Source organism: Oculina patagonica, chromosome 13 (assembly GCF_052425735.1).
Source record: "Oculina patagonica isolate OP01 chromosome 13, crgOcupat, whole genome shotgun sequence".
Taxonomy (NCBI): Eukaryota; Metazoa; Cnidaria; class Anthozoa; order Scleractinia; family Oculinidae; genus Oculina; species Oculina patagonica.
This window is the reverse complement of record NC_135770.1, coordinates 80,001-97,907: the sequence shown is the minus strand read 5'-3', so window position 1 is coordinate 97,907 and position 17,907 is coordinate 80,001. Positions and strand designations below refer to the sequence as shown.

At 38.1% G+C, this 17,907-nt stretch overlaps 1 protein-coding gene across 12 annotated transcripts in view; it reads right to left on the bottom strand.

The window, feature by feature from the left end:
- Nucleotides 1-17,907, bottom strand: part of LOC144634372 (uncharacterized) — a 164,047-nt gene that overhangs the window by 75,223 nt on the left and 70,917 nt on the right. For 10 of the 12 annotated variants that reach the window (XM_078493318.1, XM_078493314.1, XM_078493317.1 and 7 more), the window contains 3 exons: nucleotides 16,567-16,809; nucleotides 15,468-15,593; nucleotides 9,753-9,878 (listed from right to left, as the gene is read on the bottom strand). In XM_078493318.1, coding sequence (XP_078349444.1) covers nucleotides 9,753-9,878; nucleotides 15,468-15,593; nucleotides 16,567-16,809 — 495 coding nt within the window. The remainder of the gene's footprint in view (nucleotides 1-9,752; nucleotides 9,879-15,467; nucleotides 15,594-16,566; nucleotides 16,810-17,907) is intronic. The other 2 variants (XM_078493316.1, XM_078493319.1) reach the window with 2 other exon arrangements.

Here is a 17,907-nt window from a genome sequence, read left to right as displayed (position 1 = left end):
GAAAGCTGCGTTCAGATGGCAAACCTCTATCTATCATCGCCAAATTTAGTTTCTTCAAGGACAAGGACTATGTTCTGTCCAAAGCTCCAATCCTCGCTGGAACAAATTTCGGAGTGTCCCCGGACTTCCCAAAGGAAATCGTGGATATCAGGAAATCGCTCTTACCGCATCTAAAAGCTGCAAGGAAACGTGGATGCACAGCGAAGTTGGTTTATGACAAGTTGTATATCGATGGTCAGCTCTTTCATTAAAACCGATAAACAGTTTTTGCATTGAAACAATTTTATACAGAGGACTCTGGTTTGTAGTGCTAGGTTTTTTTTCTCTTGAACTTGCTCTTAGTTGGACGTGGTGCCTGTTTATACGGGTCTTGTAACAAGTATTTATCTTGCTCTGGTCTAGTTAGGCGTCCCAAATTAGAATTTGTCTTGCAAGAAATTATTTATTCTTTAGCAATAGGGCTATCTTTAATGTAATGTTTACTTGTAACAGTGTATTTATCGTCGTTTTGATTTGTTTTTCGTTGCATGTTCTAAGCTTTAATAGTGATAGGAATTGTCTAAGGTGCTCACGAGGTCACGTTTCTTCCCGCTGTCTGTTTTTTTGAGCTCGTAATCTGATTGAGGTAAGCCAAATTTTCTTATTACCATAATAAAATGCCACATTCGTTTTCTTGCGTTACAGTGAACACAAGGGGTCCAAATACCGCGCGAAAAAGAAGGCAAGTTTTTAGATGGCTACACATTAATAAAATTCAAATAATTTTTTTGCAAGAAACGTACTGCTCTAGTGAAATTGAAAGACTCTGGTCGGCGGAGTGGGGAGGAAAAATTTTTTTATGTCACGGCTCGAAACACAGCAAAGGAACAGTGATCATGTCTAATCCTTCTCTGGACGCCGAAATTATCGAATGTACAATGGGCGAAAATGGTAGAATAATAATATTAGAAGTCCGAATTGATAACACGACGTTTGTTTTTGTAAACATTTACGCTCCTAATGATTTAGCCGAACAAGTAACATTTTTCGACAACCTTAAGGGTATGCTCGTAAAATATGCAGATGAGAATATCATTGTTCGAGGTGATTTTAACTGTGCACTAACTTCAAGTGACAAAAGCGGTGGCTGCTCCGTTGGGAAAAAAGAGGCACCTGTTCAAGCTATTTATAATCTTTGTAGAATCCTTGATTTAAAAGACGCTTGGCGATACATGCATCCAAATGAGACTTTGTTCACTTGGCACCATAAGTCTTTAAAAATTTACTGTAGATTGGACTATTTTTGTTTCTACCGGCATTATTAATCAGATAAAAGAATGCAAGATAATTCCGGTGTCTTTCTCAGATCATGCCGCAGTCTCTTTCTCTTTCTTCTCTAATATTTAGGGCCTGTTTACATGGAAGGCGGGTGCCCCGGCTAACCGAGCTACCCTGGGCGAGCCAACTTTTCATACGTTTCTTAAGAAAACGTATTGAAGCCATTACATGCTAGACGGGTAAGCCGCCTTGCCGGGGCACTCGGTCTACTTGCCCGGGGCACCCTTCTAGGCGGGATAGCTTTTTGCCATGTAAACGGTAACGTTATGCCCGGGCTATCCTGGCTTGCCGGGATAAGTTTTCGCGCGTGTTTTTAAACTAAATTTGAAGTTAATGGCATAAAATGTATAAATTCTGGACCCAAAGAGTGCTATTTGATCAAAATTAGTTTTATCTGTCGGCTGGAAAATATTTCTTTGAGCAACAGCTAATTAATTCGAAATTTTCGTGTGAAAGATTATCCTAATTCACGAAACAACAAATTTAATTTCAATTTGGCAACCAAATACTGTTGAATTATATTCAATTTCGCCAAAAATGAACGCAGTAAATTTCTAAGAATTTGCACAACAAAGTAATATTGGTTTGGAGACGAAAAAGCTTGATTATTCAGTAAAAAGTCACATTTTTCTTCAATCATCCGGGGTGTCGGTAAAACGCCGACTCGGGGTCGGGGTCGGGGTCAATTTTTTTAATTTTTTTATAAAAATTCACTGATTCAGAAAAGAAATTACAAAGATTATATTAGCGTGCGGGGCATTTCGAGTCGAAAAAAAGTATTTCCTTCACAAATTCGCCACAAATCTTGGGTCGGGGCCGGGGTCAGAGTTTTTTTTTTTTTAATTCACTGATTCGCTGAAAATTTCACAGAAAAAAATACAAAGTTTATATTAGCGTGTGGGGCATTTCGAGTCGAAAAAAGCATTTTCTTCACAAATTCGCCACAAATCTTGATCCTTATAAGTTCAAAAGTATAAAAGAAGAAATTTGTGGTCTAACAGGCGACAGGTGAAATTCTCTAACAGCTTGGCGGATAGAATTTGCTGCCGACTTCTTTCTGAGCGCTATCTCCTCGCCAACACAGCATGAACTTTTTCAGGTTTAAAAATTAATTCAGGTTTATACCGTTAAAATAAAGCCGCCTTTCGTATCCAAAAAAATATTTACAAGGAAGCAGAATTGTTTTGTTTAGACAGCGAAGCTCGCATTAACATGCATATGTCTCGCAGTCTTTAAGTTTCTAAATTCTGTTATTGTTTTAAATATAAGTGGAGGTATCAAGCCATTTCTCCAATTTGCGTGACCGAAATGCGGAAAGACATTTTAATTGAGGTTATGCTAGCCTGCGAATACAACCGTCTCTCATTCGCGTCCCGCAACGAAGAGCGAAACGCCGAGAGAGACGTCTGCGATTCACGGCCAGAAATTCCATACTGATGACGTTAACCGCTAATTAGATTTCCGCACACCACACGCAGTTGGTCTTGCATAATTATACTTTCGTTCTCAGCCGCTCATTACTTGCTTGATCACAAACACTTTCAAGGCAGTCAAGGACACGTTTACAGCGGATAACGTCATCGCGAAAATTAGGAATCCCTAAACGAGTTGTAAAATTTGGAAAAATAAGCTTTTAAATCGCTAAATGACATTGATTGTTTTGGAACATGAGCGCATCTCTAGGAGGTATTGGGCCATAAATATACTGCAACGATCATTACAATTCTACTGAACGACACTTGGTTTCCTCTTACCCTGTTCTTCGTCAAATTCTGTTTTTCTGTAGCATTTATTCTTTGGTTATGAATGGTTCAGGTTATCTGTATTTCACATTTTTGTTGCTTGTTCGTTTTGCCGGCTGCCTTTATGTCAACATTAAATGTTAGGTGTCAAAATTGATCTATTTTTAACGGCCGCAGTGGCATGTCCTTTCTGTACTTTGAGGTCGTTTGTGTGGTTCATAAAGCAGTTTCTTTTGTCTTCCATTTACATATGAAGCGAGAAATTATAGAAATTGTAAGGTAAAGCTTGAGAGTAGCTTCACGATCCTTCCCTCGGTCAACTTTTAGTCCGCAATAACATCCGGTTTTTTACCGTTCGTGTAGTCACATGTGTGGTATAAATGAAGTGTTATATTTCGCATATATTATGTAAATTAGCTAGCTGACCAATCAGCGCTCCTGTCCGGATTCTGGACAGATTTACGTCATCAGTATGGAATTTCTGGCCGTGAATCGCAGACGTCTCTCTTGGCGATTCGCTCTTCGTTGCGGGACGCGAATGAGAGACGGCTGTATTCGCAGGCTAAGGTTATGCTGACGAGAAAGTATTACACCCGCTTTCAGTGTTAGGTGCATAGCGGTTAGTTAAAACAAACAACACGGATCGAAGTCCGCCAATTACAGCACACCAGAATGACCTTTTGACCTTGTGGGTGAAACCAACACCACATCGAAAGATGCTGTCGAAAGATTATGTCGAAAGACGGACGTAGAAAGATAGCTATGCACGTAACATTAAAAGCGGGTGTAAAATATTCGATTACAGAGAAGTAAACAACAACATCTTATCGCTAAACTGTATGTAAAAGTTAAATTTCACCTCTCTCCTGTTAGACCTTAACTAAAATGCTTATCTTATACTCTTGAACTTTTAAGGATCAAGATTTGTGCCGAATTTGTGAAGAAAATGCTTTTTTTCGACTCACAATGACCCCACACGCTAATATAAACTTTGTATTTTTTTTCTGTGAATTTTTCAGTGAATCAGTGAATTTAAAAAAAAAATTAAAAAAAACTGACCCCGACCCCGACCCCGAGTCGGCGTTTTACCGACACCGTAGCTACATGGTTTTCCCACGCCGCGACACGCTTCAATGATGCTGTCTCATCTCGGGTAGAAGGGCTGTGAATTCTGCATGTAAAGGCGGGCTATGTTTCATCCCTGCTAGCTGGGTAACTCGGTTAGCCGGGGCACCCTCCCTCCATGTAAACAGGCCCTATAAAAGAATTTGAAAAACGCGGGCCTGGTTTTTTAAATTCAACAATTCTCTTCTGGAAGATAAAAATTTCGTCGAAGAACTCAAGAAAAACATAGAGAAATATAAAGAAAAATATGGCTGTTTGGATGACAAAAGACTTTACTGGGAAATGATTAAGTTGGAAATCAGAAGCTTTACTTTATTCTTTTCCAAAAGGCGATCAAAACAGCGCAGAAACGAGGAAGAATTGCTTCAACGTGAACGATGTAATCTGCAAAGAAAAGTTGGCGAAGATCCATCAGAGGAAAATTTGTCCGAGTTTCATAATGTGAAATTTAAATTGATCCAGTTATCATTGCTCAAAACCCGGCGGGCCATGGCGCGAAGTAAAGCTCGCTGGTGCGAACACGGTGAGCGCAATTCTAAATATTTCTACCGCTTGGAGAAAAGAAATTACAATACTAAGTATATAACTGAACTGAAACTTCCGGATAAAACCACCATTTCTGGGCCAAAAGATATTTTAAATGAAGTGTATCGGTGCGATAAGGAGCTGTACACTTCCACTGGTGCTAATTCAGATAACCAGTGCTTCAACACCTTTTTTAATAACCCAGTTTCACCTGAAATATCTGCGGACCAAAAGCAATCATGTGAAGGCTTATTAACAAAGGACGAGTGCTTTGCGTCTCTGAAGCAAATGGCCAAAGGAAAATTAGTTGATAGCCTAAATTATGCTTTTGAATGTGGAGAATCAACTATTTCTCAAGGAAGAGGGATAATCACTCTTATTCCAAAGCGGAAAAATAAAGATAAAACGCTCCTCGACAACTGGAGACCAATCTCGCTGTTGAACACTGATTATAAAATCGCTACTAGAGCAATAGCTTCGAGAATATCTAAAATATTGCCAAGCATTATTCACAGTGATCAAACAGGTTATGTAAAAAGCGATTTATTGGACAAAATATTCGCCCAATTGCAGATGTTATTGAACGTTGTCAATACACGCAGACTCCTGGCATTGCGCTATTTTTAGATTTCAATAAAGCTTTCGACAGCATTGAATGGTCTTTTTTATTCAGAGCATTAAAAACTTTTGGCTTTGGAGATATGCTAGTTAATTGGATCAAAACTTTTTACACTAACCCACAAAGCTGTGTTATTAACAATGGCTTTGCAACACTCTTTTTTCTTTGGAGCGTGGAGTTAGACAGGGGTGCCCCCTTTCTGGAATTCTTTTTGTTATTGGAGTGGAGCTTCTAGCAGGCGCTTATCGCTTAACTCAAAAGAATTTAAATTATCCCAGTATGCTGATGATACTAATTGCCTTGTTGGAGATACTATATCAGCCAGCAACCTGTTCAAAAAGCTGGATTTGTTTAAACTGTGTTCGGGGCTCGAGCTAAATAGGTCCAAAACGGAGGCATTATGGTTAGGTTCAAACAAGAACAGAACCGACACACCCTTTGGTATTCGCTGGCCTGAGGATTATGTTAATGCTCTTAGAACAGAACCAGAACATTTCTGATAGCAAAAACTTAGAAACAAGATTGAGTTCCTTAGAAAAATGCCTTAACGTTTGGTCTTCCAGAGACTTGACTCTGTATGGGAAAATCAACATAGTAAAATTCTTAGCACTCTCTAAATTAACCTTTGTCTCAGCTGTTCTTCCCATTTCCGAAGATTTTGTAAAAAGAGTTAATAAGCAAATTGTGGGTTTTATCTGGAGCCACAAGAACCCAAAGATTAAAAAGACAACGATGATAGGCGAAAGAAAAGAAAGAGGTTTAGGTATGCCTGATTTTGATATAATCAACAAATCGCTTAAAGCAGCGTGGGTCAAAAGACTATTCGCTTCTAAGTGCGCTATGTGGAAATCACTGCCACTTGATTATCTGAGAGACATTGGCGGAAAACTTATTTTTGATTGCAATTTTTCACTAAAAACTCTTCCGCAGCTTTCTTGTTTACCATTATTTTACAAAGACGTACTCGATACATGGCAGAGGACTGTGGCTCATACTCCCTTAAGCAAAAACAATGCGGAAAATGAGGTTATTTAGAACAACAGATTTAGTACAATTGCCGGAAAATCTGTAGTTTTTAGGCTGTGGTATGAAGCCGGAGTTAAATACATAAAAGATTTGATGTCTGAGAGCGGAAATTTATTAACGTTTAACGCATTCCAGTGTATATTCGTATAAAAACACACTTCTTGCTATATTAAGGGCTTTTAAATGCTATCCCCTCGAGCTGGAAAAAGTTGCTCAAGGGTACCTACGGGGAAACCGAAAATAACGACTATGAAGATAAGATTACTGATATACAAAGTATTTCAAGCAAGACGCTAAGACAAAAACTAACAAAAAGAGTTTTTGAGAAACCCACCACACGGAGCAAGCTTAATAAAGCAGGTTTTTCTGCTGAACAAATTGCACATATTTATGGACTTCCATTTAAGCTAACTCTCGACGTCAGAATGTCAGTTTTTCAATTTAAGATCAACCACAACAATCTGTACACAAAAAGTAGACTTTTTAGAGATAAGTTAGCAGAAAACGACAAATGTTACCTTTGCAATGGCAGACAAACACTGACGCATCTTTTTGTTAAATGTGATTCAAGTAAAGTTTTTTGGACTAAGTTTACTTCTTGGTGGAATTCGAAAAATAATCCGCAGATTAACCTCCAACAATGCGATATTCTATTTGCTATTCATCCTGAAAACTTGTGGCCAGACAGTGCATCTATTTTGCTGCGAAAAATGAAGTCCCGTTCTGTTTCACTGCCTTTCTTAAGTTCTTGAAAAACAAGCTCCGGATAGACAAACAGAAGATTCGAGACCTAGTTACTTTATTGTTTACTTTACATAGTTACTTTATTTCTGTAAGTTGTCTCTTTTTTGTATTTTGTTTTATTTTATTGTTTGTAAAAAATTGTCTATTGTAAAAAAAATTGTCTATTATTAAATAAAAAAAAATTATATAAAAAAAGGTACGTCATCAGACGAAAGTTAGACTTTAAAGCGACTATAATTACTTTTTTTACCCGCAATACTTTAACTTATTCTTCAAACTTACAGGAAAAGTTCTTAGCTGATCCATTGGTACTTTTAACAACGGTGCTTTGTCTATTTTTCTTCTTTGAATCGATTTAGAGCTAGACGAAAGGTTCCATATTCCCACGACAAAATAAAGAAGCCTCTCTGTTTGCAGGTGATTGAATTACCACTCAATCACAAAACAGAAAAGAATTATTTGATGGCAGAGAAGGTCTTTTCCTTTCTTCCAGATAGGGCGGTCTAAAACCAGACATACATGTATTAAGTAACATTCATCAGCAATTTTAAAAAGTTATTTCGGAAACTGGCTATGATGCATGGTCAAGCAAATCAAAACAGGAAATGAAGTCGCCAATGAAAAATTATTGAGATAAACAACAAAATATAAAATTTGAAAAATTGTTGTAAATTATTATATAAATCAGAATTGTACTTTAACAAGTTACATATCAGCACCACCCCGCCCGCAGGCCATCCCCGCTTACCCACACTTGTATTTGGTGATATTTTTCTAGCAGGAAGCCTTCACCTTATTTTCTCACGTTCCGTAAGTGACAATAACCTTTTTAGCTATTGTACAATTTTTATTAATTATTGTACACTTTTGTTTGAACAACCAGGTACGCAAGTATTCTTTTAAATTCGGCTTGTACAAACAACTGCTCTTAACTCGTAAACAACTTAGTATTCATTTATGGAAAGGGGTCGGACTGTAGTTACCGAATAATACACCCCTTCTTCTTGGAGTTTAGTGGAAAAGTTGTTGTTTGAACTTTGTAAAAAAGAAAACCTATTTTCAGCTGCTACTGTTTGCATTACTTGTAACTGTTTTTGTTGTGGAAAACCAACGTTTGTAAATTTTATATTGCTCGCGCTGTTTAATTTTGGACAGTTCACGTACGGACTGTAACAAAATTTTGGAATGAAAAGCGTTTTCGACATAGCAATTAGCTCGAACGTTTACCTTAAACGCGCAGTCGGACTACAACGAAAACTAACTGCGCAAGTCATTACGTAAGCTTAGATACATCAAATTTGCCGTTTTGACAGAGGATTGGCAGCTAGAAATCTGGCCACTTTAAAAGAGCGCGAGTTGCCTTAAACACCAGAGAGTTCAGAACTGTATTGTCAGAGAAGGTTCTACGCCTGAGTGCAGTGTTTATTAAAGAAGGTTGATCAAAGACAGAATTTTTCAGTCATTGCTGTTTAAAAGTAGGAGCTGCTAGTCCCCCTAACCCCGCTTTTAACAATATGAAGCTAAGTGCATGACCACTATAAAACACATTTCTTCGGCAGGCCTTTCTAATACCCAGTCTACCCGCAAGGATTTATGAAGTTGTAAATGTTTCCCCAAAGTTCGTTTCTACTTGTGGCAGTATAACAGCAGAGCAAATGCCATTCACCTCTTAATGCCACTTAGTTCTATGGATCGAAACTGTCATCAGGCGAATTAACTGACCAAAGCCAAGCTTCAAGGCGACGGAATGTAGTGCAAATGTCCAGACGTGTTCATATACAAACATACGAAGATCGACAATATTTTTCCTGTTGTTTACTGAATTCTGAAAGCTTTTTATGAATCAGGGGCAAGAATTCAAGGAGAAAAGGCAACATTCTGTTAATCAACGCGATAATCTTGATTTGCTTTGATGTCTTTGATGTCTACGCTGAAAGCTTCGTGTTCAATGGCTGTCACGCAATCTACGGCAAAATGTTACCGTGGCTCTTGCTTGAAAGGAAAAACCATAAATACTTTGGCAAGAAACCATAGCTATTGTTTTTTTCAACTTGTCGAAGGCGTTCAAACGGCGAAATTCGGATAATGAGATCGACAGCAGCAAGGAAGCCGTAATTGTATGGTACTGGCCTGGGAGTGTGAAATCGGCTGAAGCGGCAAAAACAGTGAACCGTTAAAAAATTAAATTTGCTGGTCCAATTTCAGCACTGGCTTAAAAGATTTTCCTATGTATGGTGAGTAACTTGCAGTTTGTTTTATATTTGTATCTTCCCGGACCCTTGAGAAACTGAAATGTCACCAAGCATGCCTTCTTAGTTTGCATGCAGATCGTGATTGATATACAGAAAAGATTTGTTCTGGTATGCATTTAAACAACCAAAGGACAAGTGTTACGTTGATGTAAATTGGAGTCTGTTGCTTGAATAAATCTAGAGATATACGCTGCTAAAGTTGACCTAAAATCACAACTTCTGTCACGCCACTAAGGCAATTTTTGGGGGGTGGTCTGTTCTCAAAAACAATAAAGTCGATCAATCAAAAATGTTACCATGGCTACTAGTTGGGTATAGCCTCCATACCACATAAATCGGCCGACCCCATTCTTCCGACGTATTTCTCAGTCACAAACTCTTAATAATAAGGTATTCACTGACCGACACATTTATCTTGCTTCCACTTAAAACCCCATCGACAATGGCAGGAGTAGCCTCCATATCTGTTTTTGCAATTTGAGGTTGTTTTGTCACACTTGTGGGTACCAGTTTTGCATTCATCGATATCTAAAAGTAAAGACATTTATGAAAAAAAATTCCTTTCTCCCTCACTATTATTAGACGAAAAACGGTAATAACAGTAGTAATCGTATCTATAACAAAATTCTCGATTTTGATTGGTCCTGCGTGCGCCTATTTGTCGCGTAATCGGCGCGCGATCACGTGGATGTCCAATTACAGGTATCCAAGTTGAGCAACTTCAAATTGAATACCTGTAATTGGACACCTACGCCATTCGTGCGCCAATCACGCGCATTTTAATGGGTTCTTTCTTGCTAGCTGTTTTCCTGCTTTTCACAACCAATTGAATTAACCATTGGCTTTTTTTTACAAAAAAGGTTCTCAAATACTTCCTACCCTTGAATTTTGTCATTGATACGATTAATTAGTAATTGGACCTCGTGTCGTACAATTCAGAGAGTAATCGTGCTCATGATTTCAAATCGGCCTCGCGCTGCACACTCTGCCGATTGTAAAATTACCCGCCCCATTTCTCTCTGAATTGTACTACACTCAGTCCAATTAACAACAACAACAAGCTTTATTTGCATGACTGTAAATTTGTTACAATATTGCAAAAGCGTAAACTTATTTAGTAATAATAATAACAAAATAATAATATATAGTAAAAAACAAAAATGATTCATATAAAATTAATTACATTGATAGTATTTTGTTACGTAAATCAAAACAAGATGATATAAAATTAATCAATTGCATGGTCACAAAATGATCGGGAGAATTCATTAATTCTAAAATCAAGTCAGGCACTGGTAGTTGGCTGACATTTAAGATGATAGGCTGTATTGTCTTGTAAAAGTTATCTCTTATTGTTGCATATTTGGAACAATAAAAGAGAAAATGAATTTCATCTTCGATTTTATTACAGTCACAGACCGGGCAGAGCCTATTATGTCTGGGCGTATTGTTATTTATTTCATACATACTGAGATTTACAGTTAAAATTGATCTGTTGAAAACACGGTTCGGAAATTCTCGCAGCCAATGACAACGGCGAAACGACTTTCTCACACGTGAGAAACCCGTTTCGTCCAATCAGAAAGCGGCTGTCAAAACGCATCAACATTTTCAATGAACGTGGAGTGAACGTGGTAGCTTTGTCGATGGCGCTAGCTTTTTCACTGCTTGAAAGTTTTTGGCCTTTCGCAGTACATTTGTGGACGGTTTGAAACGTTCTCATTAACAACTATGGCTGAATCTTCTGGCAGTAGGTTTAAACCATTAAGTAAACCCATCGAAGAATATATTACAGAGCAGGAAAACAAAAACACTCGAGCAAAAACGCAGCGGGATGTGAATCTGCTTTCTACATTTCTGCTGGAGAAAAACGAACAAAGAAAAATTGAAGACATCCAACCAGAAGAGCTCAGCCGTTACCTTAGTGAATTCATTCTTAGTGTGAAAAGAAAAGATGGCCAAGACTATGAACCATCGAGCCTTCGAGGGTTGTTCTCAAGTTTTAACCGGTATTTAAGAGAACGCAAGTACTCAGCGAGTATTATTGAAGACACTGTGTTTAATCAAGCAAGAAAATGTCTGGAAGCTCGCAGCAAACAACTGAAAAAAGAAGACAAAGGGAACAAACCCAACGCAGCCGAAGTTTTGACTGATGTGGAGGAAAACATTCTTTTCGAAAAAAATTTACTGGGAATCTCAAATGCCGAAGCTTTGCTAAACACACTCTGGCTTTTCAATTCAGTGCATTTTGGTTTGAGAGGCTGTGAAGAACATTGGCAGATGACTTGGGGCGACGTGGAACTTCACATGGAAGCCGACGGAACTGAATACCTAGAGTATTCTGAACGTCAAACGAAAACTAGAACGGGAGCTGAAACTCGAAATGTCAGAGCTGTTAAACCGAAGGCTTTCGCAGCACCAAACGGTCCACCTGAAAGAGATCCAGTTGCCGTTTACAAAATTTATTCCGAAAAGAGACCTGACGCGATGAATAAACCTGATGCGCCATTCTATCTCGGAATAAATTACACAAAAAGTCCTTCGTCGAAAAAACTGTGGTTTAAATCAAGTGCAATGGGTCAGAACAAATTGAATAGTCTGATGAAAACCATGGCGGAAAAAGGAGGCCTTTCAGTAAACGACTGACTAATCACAGCGCTCGAAAACGCATGGTACAAAAACTAAACGACAGCGACATACCTCCCAGTCACATTATGCAGCTCTCAGGTCACAAAAATGTCCAAAGCATAAAACAATTATAGCCACATTTCCCAACAACAGCAAAAAAAACATGTCAAGGATACTGAGTGCGACCTCGACTGAATCTTTTGCAAAAGTTCATCGAGCATTGGCTACAGAGAGTGAAGCTGAAACTCTGTCTTGTAGTTTTCAGTTGTCAAGCAGTCCAACATTGCCTGGAACAAGTGTATTTAGCGGAGCCGTGTTTCATAGAGGACACTTTAACATTTCTATAAACACAGTAAGTCAGTCGCCTAATGCGTACTCAGCAACAAGAAAGCACACCTTCAAGCGTGTTAAACGTATTTTAGATTCTTCGGATGAAGATAGCCCTCCCTTGCAATAGCACGGTTACGTATTCTTAGTTCTTATTTCCATATTTCATTCTTGTACTTGTTGAGTGAAAAACTCTTGATATTCGATTTCTTATCCAATTAGAACAATTTTAAGGCACGAGAATAATCTCATGAAATGTCTTTTTTCAACGATTTTGTTGTTATTATCATTTTGTAAATTAGCGTACTTTCATTTTGTGTGCTTGTACCAGGTTATTATAACAATAAAAAAAAAACAGTTCAGCGTGGAAAAATCTCTGCATTTATAAAATAAACAAATTACAGCATGGAAAGTGCTTTGTATGGTGTTTACGCACTCGTTGTTTTGTATCAGAAATCTCACTCGTTCGCTCCGCTCACTCGTTCGATTTCTGATACGTCAACAACTCGTGCGTAAACACCGTACGCGCGCACTTTCCATGAAGTAATCTATATATCCGCCTAGTTCGATCATTAACTTATGATTGCTAATACGTAATTTAGCTAATGTTCTCCTACCAGAAACTCTCCTAGTTAACTCTAGATAATTGGAGGTAGCATATTCGTTCTTAAAAGATCTATAAAATTCTAGTTTTTGAGAATGCTGTAGCGTATGCTGCCAATACGAAATATATTTCTGTTTCATAAACTGCAGAAACATTGTCACTTTTGCGGTGTCTACTAAATCAGGATTAAAATTACCAAAATTAAAATATTCGGATATCTTCATAAGATTAGAGTAAAAACTATTTTTACCAGCGGTGTGAAGTTCTAATGAAATTAAAAAAGACTGTCTAACAAAAGAATCGGGTTGCTTTTCTTGGAGATATATCAAATAGTTGAGGATTCTTTGATTAATGGTGATAAGGAGAGGAAATCGACCAAGCTCAGCTCTACATGCAACATTAGAAGCCTTATTACTGACTTCAAGATAGCGTTTACAAAACTGTAGATGTGTTCTTACAATTTGTGAACCATCCCAGGCCTTAAAATCAGATTTTACATAACCACCCCAAATCTCACTATTATAGAGCAGAATTGGAGATATCATTGCATCAAAGATTCTACAGGCAAGAGAAGGTTTCAATCTACTAAAATTTGTGTGTCGTCTCAAACTAAAAAGTGCATGAAGTCCTTTCTCTTTTAGGTGATCAAGTGAGATTTTAAAATTTCCTGTAGAAGATATTTTGGTTCCTAAATAAGTGTAATCTTGTACAACATCAATTGTTTGATTTCCTATGTAAAATACATGCTCAGTACATTTTTTCGCACGTTTTTGAAAAACCATTATCTTGGTTTTTTGGGATTTACGCTCAACATCCACGTGTTGCAGTATGTGTCTAATGTGTTAAGACAGTTTTGCAAACCTGTTTTGAAACGTGATAAAATAATTAAATCGTCGGCATATAGTAGAGTGTTTAATTTTGTACCGTTTGGTAGGACAAAAGGATCAGACAGAATATTTTCAAATTAGAATGGTAAATCGTTAATATAAAGGTTGAAAAGTAGTGGACTTAAAACGCAACCTTGTCGTACACCTCTCATATATTGAAAGGGTCGTGTCTGATACTGATCAATTTTTATCGAACAAGAAGACATAGAATAAAGGCTTTTAATTAAATTGTAGAAGGATCCCCCTAAATTAATTTGCAATAACTTACTTAAAAGCCCATTAAGCCAGAGTGAGTCGAAAGCTTTTCTAAAATCGACAAAGCAAGCATAAATTTTGCCATTGTGATTATGGACGTACTTGTCAATCAAAGTTCGGATTGTGAAAACATGGTCTGCTGTTCGATTGTTAGGCATGAAGCCGATCTGTGACTTGTGTAATATATGATTGGTGTTGAAATACTCGAGAAGCCTTTGATTAAAAATAGAACAAAACAGTTTACCCAGACAACTCGAAACGCAGATACCACGGTAATCTGACGGATCACTTCTTCCACCCGATTTATGGCGTTATGAGACCAACACACCATGTTTGAGGCATGGAACCTGAATTTAGAACTCCATTGAAAAGTTTGTAATATACGGGCATAAGGTCGTTGATACTTGCTTTAATCATTTCATTTTTAATTTTATCTGAATAAGAAGATTTGTTGTTCTTTAACTTTTTGGCAGCTTTTCGTATTTCAATTTCGGTAATCAAGTGATCTAATGGCCGAAATTGTTTTTTCCGGACTTCTTCTTCTTGATAGTAATTGGACTGAGTGGAGTACAATTACAGGTATTGTACTGAATTGTACTCCACTCAGTCCAATTAGTAATAGTAATTTGACTGAGTGGAGTACAATTCAGGGAGTAATCGGGCGAGTAATTTCAAAATCGGCCAAGCGCTCAGCGCGAGGACGATTTGAAATTCCGAGCATGATTACTCTCTGAATTGAACGACACGAGGTCCAATTATTCATTAATCGTATCAATAACAAAATTCGAGGTTAGGAAGTCTTTGACAATCTTTCTTAGTGTGAAAAAGTCAATGGTAAATTCAACTGGTTGTACAAACAGTGGGAAAACAGCAAAAAAGAACCCATATATATGCGCGTGATTGACGCGCGAATGGCGTACATGTAGGTGTCCAATTATAGGTATCCATTGTGAAGTTGCTCAAATGGGATACCTTTAATTGGACACCCACATGATCTTGCGCCGATTACGCGACAAATAGGCGCGTGCAGAACCAATCAAAATCGAGGATGTTGTTATAGATACGATTAATATTATTACTACTAATAATAAAAAAAAATCTTTGCTGGCGTTAAGAACAGTCCAAATTTCAAATTTGTTCACGACCTTTTCAACACCTTTTTCTATCTCTGGAAACGTTTTACAGTGTGTAACGTTATTCATTTCCACACTTTATCGAGATATCCATGACCCTTGCAACTTTGATTACTTTATGGAAACATATAAAGTGACGTGAAGCATCCACCCCTTTTTAATCATCTCTAACTGAGCACAATAACAGGGTATCAAGCGCTCTGCATACATTGCAGACTCAGGCTATAAGGTTCATTACTTTCAGTTCTCAGCAGGCAAAATTAATAATACGGTATTCACTGACCGACACATTTATCTTGATTCTTGTTGAAACCTGTTCGGCACTTGCAGAAGTAGCCTCCATTTGTGTTTTCGCATATTGAGGTTTTTTCGTCACACTTGTGAGCACCAGTTTTGCATTCATCGATATCTGAAAGTAAAGTCATTTATGAGAAAACTTTTCCTTTCTCCCTCACTATTATTAGACGAAAAAAGTGACGTGAAGCAGCCACTCTTTTAAAACATCTCTTACTGAACACAGTAACACAGTATCAAGCTCCCTACATACATTTCAGGCTCAGGCTGCAAGGTTCATTACCTTAAGAGCGCGGCACGCAAAATTAATAATCGGTCAAAACAACGTCTCAAAACGGTACCGCGGTAAAAACAAAACCTACGCACAAATCCTCGAAAAAACGACTCCTTGAGAAAAGCGAACTAAACACGTGACTGTGCTCGCGACTTAATTACAAATTTAAAATGCTTTTTAACGCACGCGGTAATCGCGCGCCACGCTAGTTCCGTGACCTTCTTCTTTACAGGAATAACATCAAAAAAATGCTGATCAACCTCCCTCTTTTACTGTACACTGTATAGTGTACATACTTTAAACCGCTATTATGACATCATAGATCCAAAAATTTAGTTAAGTCTGTCAAACCGGTTGTACCAATTAAGATAAAATAGAACATGAGAAACCTGCCAAACTGGTTATATCAAGAAAGGTAAAAAAGGAAATGACATCGCCGACAGTTAGTTAAGTCCAAAGCATTTTAGTTGTGAGACTACGCCGTCACCTACGTTTTTATTCCTCCCAACTCTTAAGACTCCTCCCCAAAAAGGGGTTCTTAAACATCCCCACTATACTACTTATGTTATTTGAGAGTTTCTCAGTGGGCTGTTCCTAACAGTACAGACAGAGGCAGGCAGCGCGTTTGTGGCGTCCACTGACCACCTTACTCCCTTTTGTTTAACTTTGGAAAAATCCATTCACTCAAATACAATTCATTTCTATTATTTACATGATGTCCACGGCCCCTGCAACGGTGATTAACTTTAAGCCTACTATTCCTACTAACTGCAGAACACAGTGATAAATTATCTAACAATCATTACGCACTAACCAAAACATTCATCACGCATGGGGAATAAACCTTTGGGACACCTGCAGTAGTAGCTTCCCAGGGTGTTTATACATTTCGAGATGGAATTATTACACGTGTGGGCGCCAGTGTCGCATTCATCAATATCAGCACAGTGGTATTTTGCCCAATAAAAGCCATCCACGCAGGTACATTCATAGGAGCCTTTTGTGTTTGTACAGATAGCATGTTTTCCACAGAGGTACCAATCACATTCATTGATATCTGTTTAAAGAATGACAGGAATGTTATAATACTAAAAAAAGGAATGACCTACTCTACATCTGCATAGTGGAGGTCTTGCAAAAGGAGACATGCTCCCATCACTGCATCTCTGTAATTGTATTATTGTAATTTGTCAAGTTAAGGAGGCAAGCGTGGCCGAGTGGTTAAGGGAGCTGTTGTTGTAATCCGGAGCTCCCCGGTTCAAGACCTGTCCTTGCCACTAGCTGGATTTGTTTCTCGATTGTCCCAAGTTCAAATCCTCGATCACGCTTTGTATATAGCCAACTGGTCTGCCTCCTGCCATTTGGGATTTTTTGCCTTGTAATGTTCATTTAAAATATTTGTTTCCCCTGTTTCAGTGGCATGCCTGTAAACTAAATACCTCGTTGAAATATGAAACTGAGTGCATGACCACTATTATCTATTATATTTTATTATATCAAGTCTAAAAGCAAAATCAGGACAGGAAGAGGGTAATTTGCAAAGCTAATTAAAACCTACAGTTCTACGTGTTTAATAAGAAGAATGCAAAGATAAGGACAATCAAGAGGCTAGTCAACTAGAAAAGGATCGTTTTTGTTTTTTCTGCTTAGTGTTAGTTGATTACGTGAAGTGATAATGTTCATCCGTAGAGAAATACAATCAGCCGATAGTGCCTGTCCGAGAAAAGTGCCCGGAAGGGTAGTACTCGTATGTATATATATGTATATAAAATATATACCAAGGAAGCTTTCATTACTTCCCAACCATGGGATAAGCGAACTACTGCCACGCTATTTGACGTAACCATGGGCAGCTACGACGGAGCAGAGACTTGCGAATTAGTCGGTTGCTATCTTCTCTCGCAGCTAAAGGAAATACCCGGTCTAGAAATCGGCCTTTACAGGGACGACGGACTGGCAATTCTAGAACAAACGCCAAAAGAGATCAAGAGAGTAAAAAAAGAAATATGCAAGGTATTCGCCAAGAACAACCTAAAAATTACAATTGAGGCCAACAAGAAAGTGGTTAATTTCCTGGACGTAACCTTCGATCTAAATACCGGGAAATTCAAACCATACATGAAGCCAGCGAATACCCCTCTTTATGTGCACCGGC